The 15,399-nt window shown below is 39.5% G+C and overlaps 1 protein-coding gene across 1 annotated transcript in view; it reads right to left on the reverse strand.

The window, feature by feature from the left end:
* CFAP58 (cilia and flagella associated protein 58) overlaps positions 1-15,399 on the reverse strand; it is a 111,252-nt gene that overhangs the window by 76,395 nt on the left and 19,458 nt on the right. Inside the window, exons 8-9 of the mRNA XM_030941164.1 lie at positions 9,999-10,081; positions 6,657-6,848 (exon numbers count right to left, since the gene is read on the reverse strand). Of these exons, the coding sequence (XP_030797024.1) occupies positions 6,657-6,848; positions 9,999-10,081 (275 nt within the window). The remainder of the gene's footprint in view (positions 1-6,656; positions 6,849-9,998; positions 10,082-15,399) is intronic.

Consider the following 15,399-nt stretch of genomic DNA (forward strand, 5'->3'; position numbering starts at 1 on the left):
AGATAAAATCGTCCATCGTGGTAACATGTTTCATATGAATTTAAAGGAAGGGCAGACTCATAGTCATAAGTAAATATATTATTAGAAAATAACTTGATACAGATACTTAAAAGTTAGCCTCTGACTGGTTAACTCAGATGTCCAATTAAGCTTTCCATTCATTCTTAGTTCAAAAAATATTTGAGTATTTACTTAGTAAATAAGTAATATGAAGAACTCAAAATTGAATAAGACTTGCCCCCAAGCAGCCAATGTTTAGAATGAGGCAGACATATGCAAAATACAGTTATGTGCACACAGGCCAGAGGGGAACCAAGTACAGAGGAATTAGACACCACTTTTAATAAACCTTCTTGGGAAAGGTGGAATTTTATTTGGTCCCTGAAGGAAAGGCAAGGTTACTAATATTATTTCTTTTTCAAATCAAGATACTAAAGTAATACATATCCATTTTACTTTTTCTTATTTTTATTTATTTATTTATTTTTAAGATGGCGTTTCACTCTTGTCACCCAGGCTGGAGTGCAATGGCACAATCTCAGCTTACTGCAACCTCACTTCCTAGGTTCAAGCGATTCTCCTTCCTCAGCCTTCCAAGTAGCAGGGATTACAGGTGTCCACCACTACACCCAGCTAATTTTTGTATTTGAAATAGAAATGGGGTTTCACCATGTTGGCCAGGCTGGACTTGAACTCCTGACCTCAAGTGATCCACCCACCTTGATCTCCCAAAGTGCTGGGATTACAGGCATGAGCCACCATGCCCAGCCTATCCATTTTAGAATAGCTTAAAAAATACAAAAAAAAAAAAAAAAAAAAAAAAAAAAAAAAGGCAAAAAAGGAGCAAATTAAAACAATTTGTATCCTTATCACCCAAAGATAACCACTATTAATATGTTAATATGGTTCCTTCCACTCATTTTCCTATTAAAACAAAAAAGGGTAACTAGGCATCTATCTGTTTTTTCCTCTTGCCTAAATTCTCACAGAGAACTTTTCATTATTGTAGATGAAAAACACACACACACAAAAGGACTTTCCTCTTGGGCAAGTCTATGGAGAGTCTCCTGTCACTGATTTTGCCTGGAACGTGGTCAGCCTGTGCAATTCTTTCTTCATCTCCAGAAAGTATTTTCCCACTACATCCTTGACTAGGGGCTCATTTCCATAATCAGAAACCAACTCTCTGTAGGCTGGTTTCTATTCTCTGTCCTCTTCTGTATTATCTTCTCTATGATCATTTTTGTAGAGACCGGTTCTCCCATGTTGCCCAGCCTGGCCTCAAAGGATCCTCCTGCCTCAGCCTCCCAAAGGGCTAAGATTACAGGCATAAGCCACCACACCTGGCCTGATTCCGTTTTCCACAACATCAATTTTGTTCTTTACTAACTTTGGTGTGGATTTTAAATCTGCCAATTTTTTTTTTTTAGTTTTTATACAATTGATCCTTATTTTGTCCAACTCTTTCTTTTTATTTCATCTTTGGTTTTCCCTAGAGGTAACGCCATGTTGGATTTATAACTCAGGTGATAGTCCTGTATCCTACTGGGGTCACCTTGTCCTTCACAACAACAACAAGTCTAGACTTTCCATTCTGTGTGCTGGGAAGCCCTCAAACCCTCTAATATCTCCAAGAATTCTTGGAGGAATTGCATTTCTTCTACTTGCTGTAGCTCCGGTTTGCTGTTGCCATAGCTTTCTAGATTCTCGGGCACATCTTGTCTCTTGCACATACTGTCCTTTTTCTGGGATGTGTCACTTCACATCCTCACCACCCCACGCCTGTGCCCCCAAAGTGCAATCACAACTGTAGGATTGATGTAGTAGATTTGTCACCAGAGGTTTGAGGAACTTAAAATCAAATATTGGACATCACTGTTTTCTGCAATTCCTCCATCATTCCTGTCTCTGGGAACTCCTCACTTCCAGCAGCGCCCAGCCTACTGCCTTGATGCTGACGTTGTGTGTCCTCCTCTCCCATTCTTCCCCATCTTCTCCCCATTTCCTGTTCACCACCCACTCCTCCTTTCCCACTTCCTGTTACTTTTCTCAGATGACCATGTTTCGCTCTGGTTCATGGAGCCTCACCTTTCAAACCAAGGCAAATATCAAGGTATTTTGCTAAATAAAGACTGTTCCTCCCACAAGTGGAAACTTGGCACCAGGTTTTACATATTTACACTCTTTGAAGGAAGCCAAACCTTTTCTCTGCATTTTTTTCTATTAGGTTAAGAACTTTATGAAATTGCTGATAGTCAATTGTTTCTTATTTACCAAAAAAAGACTATTTCAAAGGGTTTAACCTAAAGATCTTGCCACAGAAGAATTTTCAGAGCCAGACCTTTAGCCTGGGTATCCTAGAAGCCATTCTCTTTCTCTCGTTCTCAGGCATGTTTTCCCAAGGCTCCATTAGGCTGCTTTTTTCTTTATTCATTCTTGAGCAAGACAGGATTTACCGTAACCTAAGAACAATGCCACTAAGGTGAAGGGGTTTACCTTTCCCCAACTCTTAGTACCCTAGGGTGGTGGCAGATCCACTTTCAAATCTACAGCTGGAAACACAGTGACATGCCAAGTCCCAGTCCACCTCCCAATTTCTAATATTCTTTAGTGATATTGGAGGGGCCAAATTACGTATGTCTCCAATCCTTTTTGTATGCACACCGAAAAAACTGGAGACAAACTCTACAAATAATTTTACGTTATCTTTCTCAGATTCATATTAGAAACATGTTCCCATCTTTAAAAATAATTTGCAAACACATGATTTTAACAGCTACATAATACTATGTCAAATAAATGTAGCATGATTTATTTAACCTTTTTGGGGGCTAATTCTTAGTTCTCATTATTATAAATTATGTTTTGAAAAAATATTCTTTCATATAAATCTCTCCATTTCTTATTTTTCATTAGATTCAGTTTTTCTTAAAAAGGAAAATTCTGGATAAAAGATAGATAAACTTGGAAGATAAACTTGGAACAATGTATACTCACTTTAGAAGTAGATGAAAATGTCAGTTTCATGACATCTTCCCCAGCCTTTGATATTATTTCTCAATACCCTACAAACAGAATGCACATAAGAGAGCTTTTTGTTTGTGAGAATGAGGGTGTGTGTGTGTGTTGGACAGTAAAGAAAGAAAGAAATATGAGAAGGGGACAAAGAGACATATATATTCTTAAGAAGTACAGAGATGCACAAGTTGCGTAGCAACTGATATATGCTGTCAGGGGTTAAGCAAGACACAGAAAAATTGTAAGTGATAAGTAATATTTTAAGAACTTGTGTTCAAATTATTTAGGTAAGACATTATGTGCAGTTACATATCAGAACTTGTGAAAAACAGTTAACAACAAAACTTGATATCCGAATCTCTCTTTTACGAGGAAGCCAAGAAAAATATACAATCCTATATTAAAATCAGTGGTAGCATTCTTTTTACCACTTATCATCTATCCATTTGTTTAACAAATACTTTTTTGGTGTCTCTCATGTGCCAGGATGCTAGAAATAAAGAAATGAATGAAATAAAGTCCTTGTCCCCAAAAGCTCACTATAAAGTGGATAAAACAAATATGCAAATAAATAATTACACTATAGATTGATAGTCGTCTTTCCAGAGACATTAACAAATCCATAAAGTACAAAGTGACAAGCTCTGCCCATAAGGAATCAGAGGAAGCTTGACCTGAGCATTTGAGTTAGGTCTTGAAGGGTGAATAGGAATGTGCCATGCAGAGAAAGGACAGAACTTTCCACAGAGAACAAAGAGCTTAGACTCTATTCCATTAATGCAGAGTATCCAGTATCCCAACTGCTGTGCCTTGCATGGGTTTCAGATGTGTGCTAAAACACTGATTTTACTCTACCCACAGGATGGCCAGGTGGGACCTGGGCAGCTGGCATCCCTGGATTGGTTCCTTCAGCCCCAAATAGCCTCATCTCCTTATTCCCATGTGCCACTGACATATGTATTAGTCCATTTTCAAACTGCTACAAAGAACTTCCCTGTGACTGGGTAAACATAAAGAAAAGAGGTTTAATTGACTCTCAGTTCCGCTGGCTGGGGAAGCCTCAGGAAACTTACAATCATGGTGGAAGGGGAAGCAGGCATCTTCTTCACAAGTCACCAGGAAAAGGAAGAATGAAGGAGGAACTTCTAAACACTTATAAAACCAACAGTTCACATGAGAACTCACTCACCATCATGAGCACAGCTTGGGGAAAACTCCTCCATGATCCAATTACCTCCCTCCCTCGACACATGGGGATTACAATTCAAGATGAGATTTGGGTGGAGACACAGAGCTAAACTGTATCAACATGTAATTTTTTACATATGCTGTGATGTGAAAATGTTAGGAAGCCCTGCCCCAGGGAGAGGTGACAGAGGTTTATATCCAGAGTAATAATAAAATCACACTGGAATTTTTAAGAGTTAGCTCTGATGGCAGTGTGATGGCACCTGGGAATGGAGAGAAATTGCTTATCAGGAAGAAGAAACTGGAGGATGCAACAGATGACATTATATGTTCAAATACATTTGCTACCTCACCCTGCAGGGCCCCTCCCTAAGGAGGACCACACTCCGGCCCAGGATGCCTGGCCCAGGATCCCCGTGACTTGGTTGGCCAGTGGAATATGAGTGGGTAGGATCTGTGCCCTTCCCTTGTCAGCAGAGGCTCAGAAGCACCCTGAGGGTCCACTGTTTCCACCCCTTCCCTTTGTCCAGAGGCCAGGGCATCCTGACAGAGTCAGCCTGGAAATAAGAGGACAAAAAACAGGGATGCAGCTGACCTGCAAAGGCCAGTTATGTGAGCAAAACATAGATCTTTATTGCTGTGAACCACTAAGGTTTGAAGGTTATTTGTGCAGTAAACTGGTGAATACAGAAGCTAACGTGTGAGTCCAAGCTCGAGAATACCAGGGCCTAAACTGGCAAGTCCTCAGAGTCAGTAAATCAATCAGTGGAACTTCTTACATGGTTAAGTCAGAAAAGAAATATGTTCTGCTCCAATGACTCCCAATTAGGGGTGTGAGAATCCATTGGGGATCACTGTCCTGCAGAGCTAGACAAAGCCAAGGCACTGTGCTTCTCCAGCAGCCCTTCCCAAATCGTCTGCATGGCAGATTTAGTCTAAGTGGAAAGAAGCTGATTTCCTATTAGTAAAGCTTGTTTCCCACTTTCTTTATTTCTGTAATACAAATATTGGCTATCCCTTTGTCACCTTCTTTGACATTTCACTCCAAAAAAACAAAAAATTTAAGCATGCAAGAGCATTAGTAAGCACTGCAGAATGTAACCTGAATTTCATTGAGGAGATGGAAGAGAGGGCTTACCTTGCATAACAGATCACATCTTGCTAGGGGGGGAAAAGGTGATTAAACGAGCCTTTTCTCCCAAACTTTCTAATCAGCCTCATAACTAAAACTTTTCTCCATTTCCCAGCCTCCCACTCCATAGACCACTGCTCTATGCCATCTATGAATGCATTAAAGAGAGTACTATTGTAACTACTCATGCTTCATGCAGGCGATGCACTAAGACAGCTGGCTAAAATGAAATCCAAATCTCCGAAGCCATTCTTGGAGACATATATCCTTGAGCCTTCTCTCTCCTAAGCAGTTTATAAGAAGCAGAGATCTAGAACTCAGCTCCCCAATGTGTGGATTTCCTCCAGTGGTTTTTTTTGTTTGTTCGCTTGTTTTGAGACAGGGTCTCACTCTGTCACCCAGGCTGGAGTGCAGTGCTACAACCACAGCTCACTGTAGCCTCCACCTCCCAGGCTCAAGTGTTCCTCCCACCTCAGCCCTCCAAGTAGTTGGGACCATAGGAGCACACTGCCATACCCGACTAATTTTTGTATTTTTTGTAGAGACAGGGTTTCACCATGCTGTCCAGGCTAGTCTCAAACTCCTGGCCTCAAGCTATCCATCCCCTTGGCCTCCCAGAGTGCTGGGATTACCGATGTGAGCCATCGCGCCCAGCTCACAATAGTTTTTTTTTTTCCTTTTTATTTTATTTTATTATATTTTGGTAGAAACAGGGTCTTGACATGTTGCCTAGACTACTTGTGACCTCCCAGCCTCAAGCAATCATCCTGCCTCAGCTTCCAAAGTGCTGGGATTGCAGGAGTTCACAATCGTTTGAGAACAAAAAAATGCTCTTTGAAATTGTGACACACCTAGTAGATGTAGTAGTCACTCACATCTTAACTTGTGGTCATTTAATTAGATGCTTTTCTCCTAACGTCAAGTTGGAGTCCTTTCTCTGAGGAGACAAAATCAGTGCCAGATGGTGCGTGGGTGTGGAGACTGAAGAGTTGAGAGATGATGATGCTGGCAGCCCTGGTACCAGCCCAGGGATGCTGCACAGCAGGGCAACAGAGAAGAGGGAGAACCCAGAAGTTGGAAGAGGGCCCTGGAAAGTAGAAATGAGAGAGCAACAAGCATAAACATTGTCCTTTTCACAATGTGGCCCAGGATCAGCTCAGAAACAGCTTATATTTCGTCCACATCATTCTTACCAAATCTTCACACAAATTAAAAGCAGAAATCTGAATAAATTCTCTTTGCAACAGTTTGTGACCATCAGAAATGCGGAGGAAGGAATGTGCCTCTGCTCCACCCACAACATCACTGAGCGGCTTACCTTTTGCGTAAGGTCACTGGCTTGGTTGATGTACCGGTCACGCTCCTTTTCCAGATGAAAGATGATCTTTCTCTGCTTCTGAGCCTCATCCTTGTAGTTCTGGATTTCTTCCTCCAGGTTCCTCTTGGCTTGTTCATGGAGCTTTACCAAGTCAGTCTGCTTCTGGGTCGCATTGACTGCCTTAAGCATGTTCTAAAAATAAGGGCACAAAGCAGTCACATTACTCATAATGTTTGAGGATTTGGGGTTAAGTTTACCCTCTGCCTCATATCTAACATAATTAGATAGCTTGTCTTTTGGATGAATAAAAATGATCATGTTCCCTACAGCCTATTAAGAGCTTATTATGCTAATTTTGCACAAGGCACTTTAAACACACATATAAATACACTAAGCAACCACAACGTCCCTAAGAAATGGGCCCCATATTGCCCCATTTTAGAGGTAGGAAACTGAGACTGAAGAGTTAAGCTACTTGCCTACAAGTTCATACAATGGGGAAGTGGCAGAGCAAAGATTTAAATCCATGGCTGGCTAACCCCAGAGTCCATGCCTTTAACCTCCAATCTAGCTCTTGCCTTTCTCTTGTGAGGTTAGAACTGAACCTAATCATATAACTTGAGCTTTGATTACAAAGGAAGATAAAAAGCAGCTTAATAAAAATGCAGATACCTAGAATTAACATGTGAGCCAACAATTTCACTCCTGAATATATACTCAAAACAAATGAAAGCAAAAACTTGTACATGAGTATTCATAGCAAAATAATTCGCAAGAGCCAAAAGATAGACACAACCCAAATGTTCATCAACTGATAAACAGATAAGCAAAATATAGCATATCCACACAGTGGAATAGCATTCAGCCATAAAAAGGAATGAAGTACAGATGCATACTACGACAGTGGATGAACTTTGAAAACACTGTTCTGAATGAAACATGCCAGACACTAAAGTTCACATAGTGTATGATCCCGTTTGTATAAATATCCAGGACAGCCAAATCTATAAAAACTGAAAGCAGATTCGTAGTTGCCAGGGGTGGGAGGAGGGGGGATAGACACTGGCTGCTGAACAGGTGCAGGGTTTCTTCTGCGGGGAAGAGATTGTGGAACTAGATTGTGATGACAGTTGCCCAACACTGTGAATGTACTAAATGTCACTAATGGTAAATTTTGTGTTGTGTGTATTTAACCACAACAAAAACAATTAACCCAGTTTTTTAAAAAATGCAGATGTTCATGTTCCAACTCCAGAGTTTCTGATTCAGTTGGTCTGGGATAGGACCGAGGCACCTACATTTTTCTTTTTTTAAATTGCACTGGAGATTTCTGATGCTGAAAAGGAAATATCTTGGGTTGGCTGTCCAAGTTTCCCTGAAACACAGAATGAGTAGTAGTGCAATCTGGCAGCCACGCTCATGCAAAAGGGTTCACCTCTTTAACCGCAACTGAATGGATCAAATGACCCTTCCCCAGGACTTCTGAAATAGGGCCTTTAGATTTGTGCAACTCAGTAGAAGATGTAACCTTGAGAGCTATTGGTGACAGTCATTTTTTGTCATATGGACTGGAAAACAGAGAGAGACAGTGACAGTCTTCATTGAAAGAAGAATGGAGCAAAAACTCAGCAGGAAGTCAACTGGCAGAGAGAGATGCTTTCATCCCAAGAATGCCAGGCCAGTTTCCAATGGGTTCCTGAGGCCCAGCTGTATCCTTGAGTTCCATGAGGCACTTTAGAGTTCTTTCTCAAATCTAACCAACACAGAACAACAGATAGGTCTGAAAACTGCTGGACAATAATCAGGTAAAATGCCTATTAAATGTTGATTGGGTGACAATGTAGAAAACAGAAAAGGTCAACGTTTTTTTCAGGCATTAGGTTAAACATTTGTTCTATAAAAGATAAAGCCACTTCCACATGACACTAAAAGAATCAAAATATATTCATGTTGCTACCTGTCAAAACCATGTCACTCATTCTTTGGATGAAGGTGGCATTCCAACTGAGTCAATGGGGAAAGAATGTATTATCAATTAAAGTTCATTGCATATCTGCAGAGTCAGGTGCTGTGCTAGGCACTAAGAATACAAAGGCCAGGAAATAAAAAATACAAAAGTATACCCTGCCCTAAAGGAAGAATGAACATTAATCAAATCAACAAATAAATGTAAAATTACTATTGTGCTACATGTCTTATCATGGCAGAAAACCTATTGGTTGTTTATTAGTAGATATAAAATACAAATGGATTAAATGTGTGTTGAATATAAATTTAAAAATCTAAATCCAACATTATTGTTTATATGTACAAATGTATAAAATAAAAAACAGTTTCCAAAATTGTCCAAGAAAAAAACCACTTCAGTGATTTTCTGTAAAAGCGATTAGCATGTGAAGATCTATCACTTCCTGAGATTCCCTGAATAGTCTATTTTAGGCTAAAGTATAGTGTATTTTGTTAACATTTGTTCGATTCTGGGAAACCCAAAGAAATAATGAAAGTCAGAATGAACAAATACAGACCGTTTCTGCTTTGATGAGATGAAACTGTCTTGGCCGAAAGCCACACGACTATTATAGAAGCAACCTGCCACCATCCCCACAACCCTCCAACCATCCACACCTGGCCTGTGGCTGCTTCCTCCCTGGAAGAAATCCTTGAGCAGGAAAATTTACCCTAAATCCCTGTAGTTAAACTCCTAAAAGTGACTGTCAATGGAAAAAATCTTCAGGAAGTGGGATAGGAAAAAGGAGGGGTCCTACATTTAATGGAGAATCTTCAGATCTCTGCCTTCAAGCTCCCATAACCCCTCCCTTAGCTTTGGACCACACTGAGCTGGAAGGTCTGACAAGATAAGGACAGAAGAAAAAACCAATACCTACAACAACCCTGAAAAGATGGAGAAGAGCTTAGACCTGCCATTCCTACACCTAACACCTCAGAGTTAAAATTCAGTTAGCACTCGCTTATAATTTTTGGATTAGCAAACGCTGTCGATTATAGATATTAAATTCACAAATGTTGATTAACTGCTTAGGATGCCAGATAGCACACCAGCAATGAAAACAAGAATCCACAAAACACTCTGAAATCTCCTCCTGGCTTATATGCTAATTCCCCAAAGTCTTTTTGTGTTCTCAGGTGATAATGCAATTGCAATTCATGGCCAGTGAATGGTAGACTGTAGGCAGCGGCTTAGAGGAAAATTAAGCACTATTATTTATTCTAATCCACTTCTGTTTGCCTTGGAGTTTTCTTTTCCCATCCAACTGGTTATAGCCAGATATTACAGTGCTGAAGAAAGACATTTATTTACCAGTGTGACTGTAACACACTCACCTTATTTAGTATGTCCCTTTCTCTCAGAAGCTCGTCCATTGCCTTTCTATCAAGTTCTGCTTGTTTCTTTGAAGCCTCCACCTCTAAACCCCCAGGGAGAAAAAATAATAATAAATGTAGAGTCGATCTAAGAGAATCTACAAAAGCTGAAGTGAAACAAAAACCGCTTTACATGTTCGTCTCTAGCTATAAAACTACTATTAACCGAGTGTATGTGACCTTTGGTATAACCAAGTGAGGCAGGTCTCCCTCTCTCACTAAAGAGATGGAAACTGAGGCTTGCAGAGATTAATCCATTTGCCAAAAGTCTGAAGCCAACAGGTGACAGGGCTAAGATTTCTCTAAGGCCAAAATGTCCTTGCTCTTTTTTTTTTTTTTCTTTTTTGAGATGGAGCTTTGCTCTTTCGCCCAGGCTGGAGGGCAATGGCGCAATCTCAGCTCTGCAACCTCCACCTCCCAGGTTCAAGGGATTTTCCCGCCTCAGCCTCCGGAGTAGCTGGGACTATAGGTGCAGCACCACCATGCCCGGCTAATTATTTTTGTATTTTTAGTAGAGACAGGTGAGGACAAGCTCTGATTTTTTTTTATCTTGCCCAAATTCCTATCTAAGAGGTCAGGGGAGTCATGCCCTAAAATCATAAATTCTCATCTGATGGGTTTTATTTAACCCTGTATATCGCGACTTACTTTCCAATCTGACTGTGGCATAACAAGGAAGAAAACTGAAATATAACCCCAAAATATATTTCCTTGCAGTACCTTGAAACTGCCCTGCAAAGTCTCTTGTGGGAAAAATCCACATTCTATAGAGAATCCCCTTTTCCTTTGTTTTCCTTCCTTCCTTTCCAGATCCAGGAGACAATCAACAAAGAGCCAAGCACACTTTTAGGTCCAATAAGAAACATTTTACAACCTGCTCTCTCTGAAGTCTGCTGTCTGAGAGCTTCCTCTGCACAAAAAAACTTGGTCTCCACAGTCCTTTATCTTAGCCTGAGCATTTCCTGTCTATTGATCCCAGGTCTTCAGATAAATTCAACCAATTGTCAATCAGAAAATGTTTAAATTTACCTATAGCCTGGAAGCCCCCCACTCACTCCCCCACCCCCATTTGAGTTGTCCCGCCTTTCTGAACCAAACCAATGTATTTCTTAAATGTATTTGATTGATGTCTCATGCCTTTCTAAAATATATAAAACCAAGCTGTACCCCAACCACTTTGGGCACATGTTCTCAAGACCTCCTGAGGTCTGTGTCATGGGCCATGGTCAGTCACATGTGGCTCAGAATAAATCTGTTAAAATATTTTACAGAGTTTGATTCTTTCGTCAACACTGGGTTTCACCATGTTGGTCAGGTTGGTCTCAAACTCCTAATCTCAGGTGATCTGCCTGTCTCAACCTCCCAAAGTGCTGGGATTATAGGCAGGCATGAGCTACTGCACCCGGCCCCTTGCTCTTTTTAATGTTTTTTATTATACAAGTAAATAGAAATACAGAACGAAATTAGAAATTCAGATAAACGGAAGTGAAAAAATTTAAATCAACCAGAATCTACTTAGTATTTTAATATGTCTCTTTCCCAGCTTATTCTTATGTAAATATACATGTGTACATAAATATATTTATATCTATAATTTATAAATATATATATATTTATAAGTACACATACACCCCAAAAGGGAATGATAAGTATATATAGTACACTCCATATTCTGTATAGAGATTACAGAATATAGAAAATTTTTCCTTTTATTTCATTTAATCTCTCAATCTTGGTTTTGTGGTTTCAACATTTGGTGTTGAGCTTTTCCCCCAAAACAGAAGCTTACTGTACACACGGTATACTATTTTGTAGCTTGCCTTTATAATTAACAAGCATAGAATAAATGCCTTTCCATACTATAAATGTGCATCAGCATCCGAATTTTTAATAACTCCATGGTTTTTCACTGTGTGAAAATACATAATTTATCTTTTTCTTTCTTTTTTTTTTTTTTTTTTTGCAGTTATAAGCAACAATCCTGTGAAAGTTCTTATTCATATTTTTCCTGTAGAAGAAGTCCTAGATCAAAGGGGATTTTTAAAAGACATTTCTCTGCTACTGCCAAATTTCTCTCTAGAAAATTAATAGCAATTTAAATCCACACCCAAACCACCCCTGGATATCATCATTCTCTTTGATCTTTGACAGTCTGATAGATGTTTAAAAACCAATATGTCAGTATTTAATTTGCATTTCTTTGCTTAGTGGTGAAGTTTACTACTTCTTCATGTTTAATGACCATTTATTTGTATTTCTGTTTTTCAAATTGCCCAATTTGCCCTTTACCAATTTCTTTCATAATATGTTTATCCTTTCTGGATTTTTTTCTTTTCTGAGACAGGGTCTCGCTCTGTCACCCAGGCCGGAGTGCACACTGGAGTGTGCAACTACAGCTCACTGCAACCTCTGCCTCTCAGCCCCGTGAGTAGTTGGGAATACAGGCGTGTGCCACCATGCCCAACTAACTTTTATCTTTCTTTTTTTTTTTTTCTGGTAGAGATGGAGTTTTGCCATATTGCCCAGGCTGGTCTCAGACTCCTGGGCTCAAGCAATCCACCCACCAAAGTCTTGTAAAGTGCTGGGATTACAGGCATGAGCCACCACTCCCGATCTTTTTTGTGGACTTTTAAAAGAAGCCCTTCACATATAATAAAGAGCTTTGACAATCTTTTAGTCAATTTGCCTTCATTTATAGAGAATACAGAATATACAAAATTTTGACTTATTTCATTTAATCTCTCAATCTTGGCTTTATGGTTTCTACATTTGGTATTGACTTTTTCCCCCAAAACAGAAGCTTATTGTCATGCCATTATTTTCTTAAAACTCCATACTACACACTGGTGTGAAACAACACCTTACCTTAGATGATAATCCTGGGTGTTTTCTGGCCTTTCCAATCTTTTTCATTGATCTGTTTATCTGGACATCATCGCTACATAATTTGATTATTGAAGCTTTATAATACATTTATACATCTGGGAAGGCAAATCTTCCCTTATTTCCCAGATTTCATTTCTATTTTGTATTCTATTTCATTTCTATTCTGTTCTATTTCATTTCTATTCTATTCTATTTCATTTCTATTTTCATTTCTGTTTATTCTTCTGGAGGCACTCTAGAATCAATTTTTGAGTCCCGTACAACATAACTCACTGAATTTTAAAGAGACTCACTCTCTCATCCAGGCTGGAGTGCAGTATGTGTGATCATAGCTCACCGCAACATTGACCTCCTGGACTCAAGTGATCCTCCTGCCTCAGCCTCCCAAGTAGCTAGAACTATAGGCATGTGCCACTACAGGTGCACAGGAGCATGCTACCACACCTGGCATTTTTTTTTTTTTTTTGAAGAGATAGTATCTCAATATGTTGCCTAGACTGGCCTTGAACCCCTAGCCTTAAGCGATCCTTCTATCTCAGCCTCCCAAAGTGCTGGGATTATAGGTGTAAGCCACCATGCCAGGCCCCAACTCACTGAAATTTTTTTGGAAAAATTAAATGTATAAATTAACTTGGACAGATTTATATTTTTATCCTATTGAGTTTTCTCATCCAGGAACTTGATATATCTCTCCATCTTTCAAGTCTTCCTTTACACCCCTCAATGGAATTTTGTGGTTTTTTAAATATATAGATCTTGCAGATATCTTGGTAACTTTATTCACAGATATTTTATTACTTTAGTTGCTATTGTGAAGAGAATTTTTTCCATCATATACTCTGATTTTTTTTGGTATGAAAAAAAGCTATTGATATCTACATATTTATTCTATAACCTCCCACTCTACTGAACTCTATTAACCTCTCTTATTAGTTCTGGTAGTTTTTCAGTTTATTTCTTGGTTTCTGTGGTAGAAAATCCTAATATGTAGGAGGGAGCCCCATGCTCCTAATCGTTATGCCCAGTGCCACTTTTTGATTGAACACACCAAAAGAACATGATCCCTAAGAAGAAATAACAATGTTGATGACACCTATAAAGTAGTCAAAAGAGAGAGAATGATAACTTTGTATACATGATTTAAAGATGAAGAGTTGGGCTTAACGCCAAATGGGTAAAACTTTTTTTTCGAAAGCTTAGAACTATTGCAAGCAAATAGAGGTTTAAATATGAAAGTGTTTTAATAGCCAGTTACAAAAAAATGCTCTTATAGCTCCATTTTTCTTCATATCTGTCACAGAAAGTATTAGATTGAAAACTCACACTAGACTGTAGGTATCCTGAGGGCAGAGTCCTCCATGCACCCAGCACCTAGAATAATGCCTACCCACAATTTGGGTTTGATTTATTGAATGAATGAACAGAGAAACTGTTGAGATAAGCTGCAACTGCATCTCAATAAAACATTATTTCTTGATGCCTTAGAAGGAAAAATATCCACAAAGACCTAAGTGACAATTTTTTTTTTTTTTTTTTTTTTGAAACAGGGTCTCACTCTGTCACCCAGGCTAGAGTGCAGTGGCACAATCTCGGCTCACTGCAACCTCCACCTCCCAGGTTCAAGCAATTCTCCTGCCTCAGCCTCCCGAGTAGCTGGGATTACAGGCACCCACTACCATGCCCAGCTAATTTTTGTATTTTTAGTAGAGACAGGGTTTTACCATGTTGGCCAGGCTGATCTTGAACTCCTGATCTCAGGTGATCCACCCACCTCAGCCTCCTAAAATGCTAAGACTACAGGCATGAGACACTGTGCCCTGCCTTAATTCTTTTTTTTAAGACAGAGTCTCACTAGTGACAAATATTTCTAGTAATTCTATCCAGAGATTTAGATTGTACCTAACTTTTAGTGAGGAATATACGCTTTTGTGCTTTTATGTATGTTGTCTCATTCAGTGATTGACAACTGACAGCCACCTGGGTAAAGTCAGCGGGACACAGATGTTCCTGCCTCACATACTTCAGTTCCACAAGTGCTCTGTGTTCACTTATTTCACCCCCAACCACCAGGTGTGGGGAGATGGGATCTAAACCCAGGCAGCTCTGACTCCAGGGTTTGGGTCCTTACTGATTTCTCTGTACCTCCCTGTGACACTTAGATTTTCCCTTCACAGGTGGGTTATAACTGAATAAGACAGGGGTTCATCACATGGCAAAGTACTGGCAGAGAAAAGATGTTAGAAGCCATTCATTTTTGTTCTGCTGATTCTTACTGCAATATTGTCCCAGATACTGCTAATGAAGGACATTCATTCTAATGTATCCACTATCTTCTGTGGAAAAGAAGAACTAAAGCAGGTCATGTGAACCTCAGACATAAGAGTTTAGATGCTATTTATTTCATGGACAAATACTGAGCAATACTTCAGGCTGGATTTTCATTTTTGCCAATGGAACCTGTGGAAGAACTGTTTAA

The sequence above is a fragment of the Rhinopithecus roxellana genome, chromosome 11 (genome assembly GCF_007565055.1).
Source record: "Rhinopithecus roxellana isolate Shanxi Qingling chromosome 11, ASM756505v1, whole genome shotgun sequence".
In the NCBI taxonomy this organism is placed as follows: domain Eukaryota; kingdom Metazoa; phylum Chordata; class Mammalia; order Primates; family Cercopithecidae; genus Rhinopithecus; species Rhinopithecus roxellana.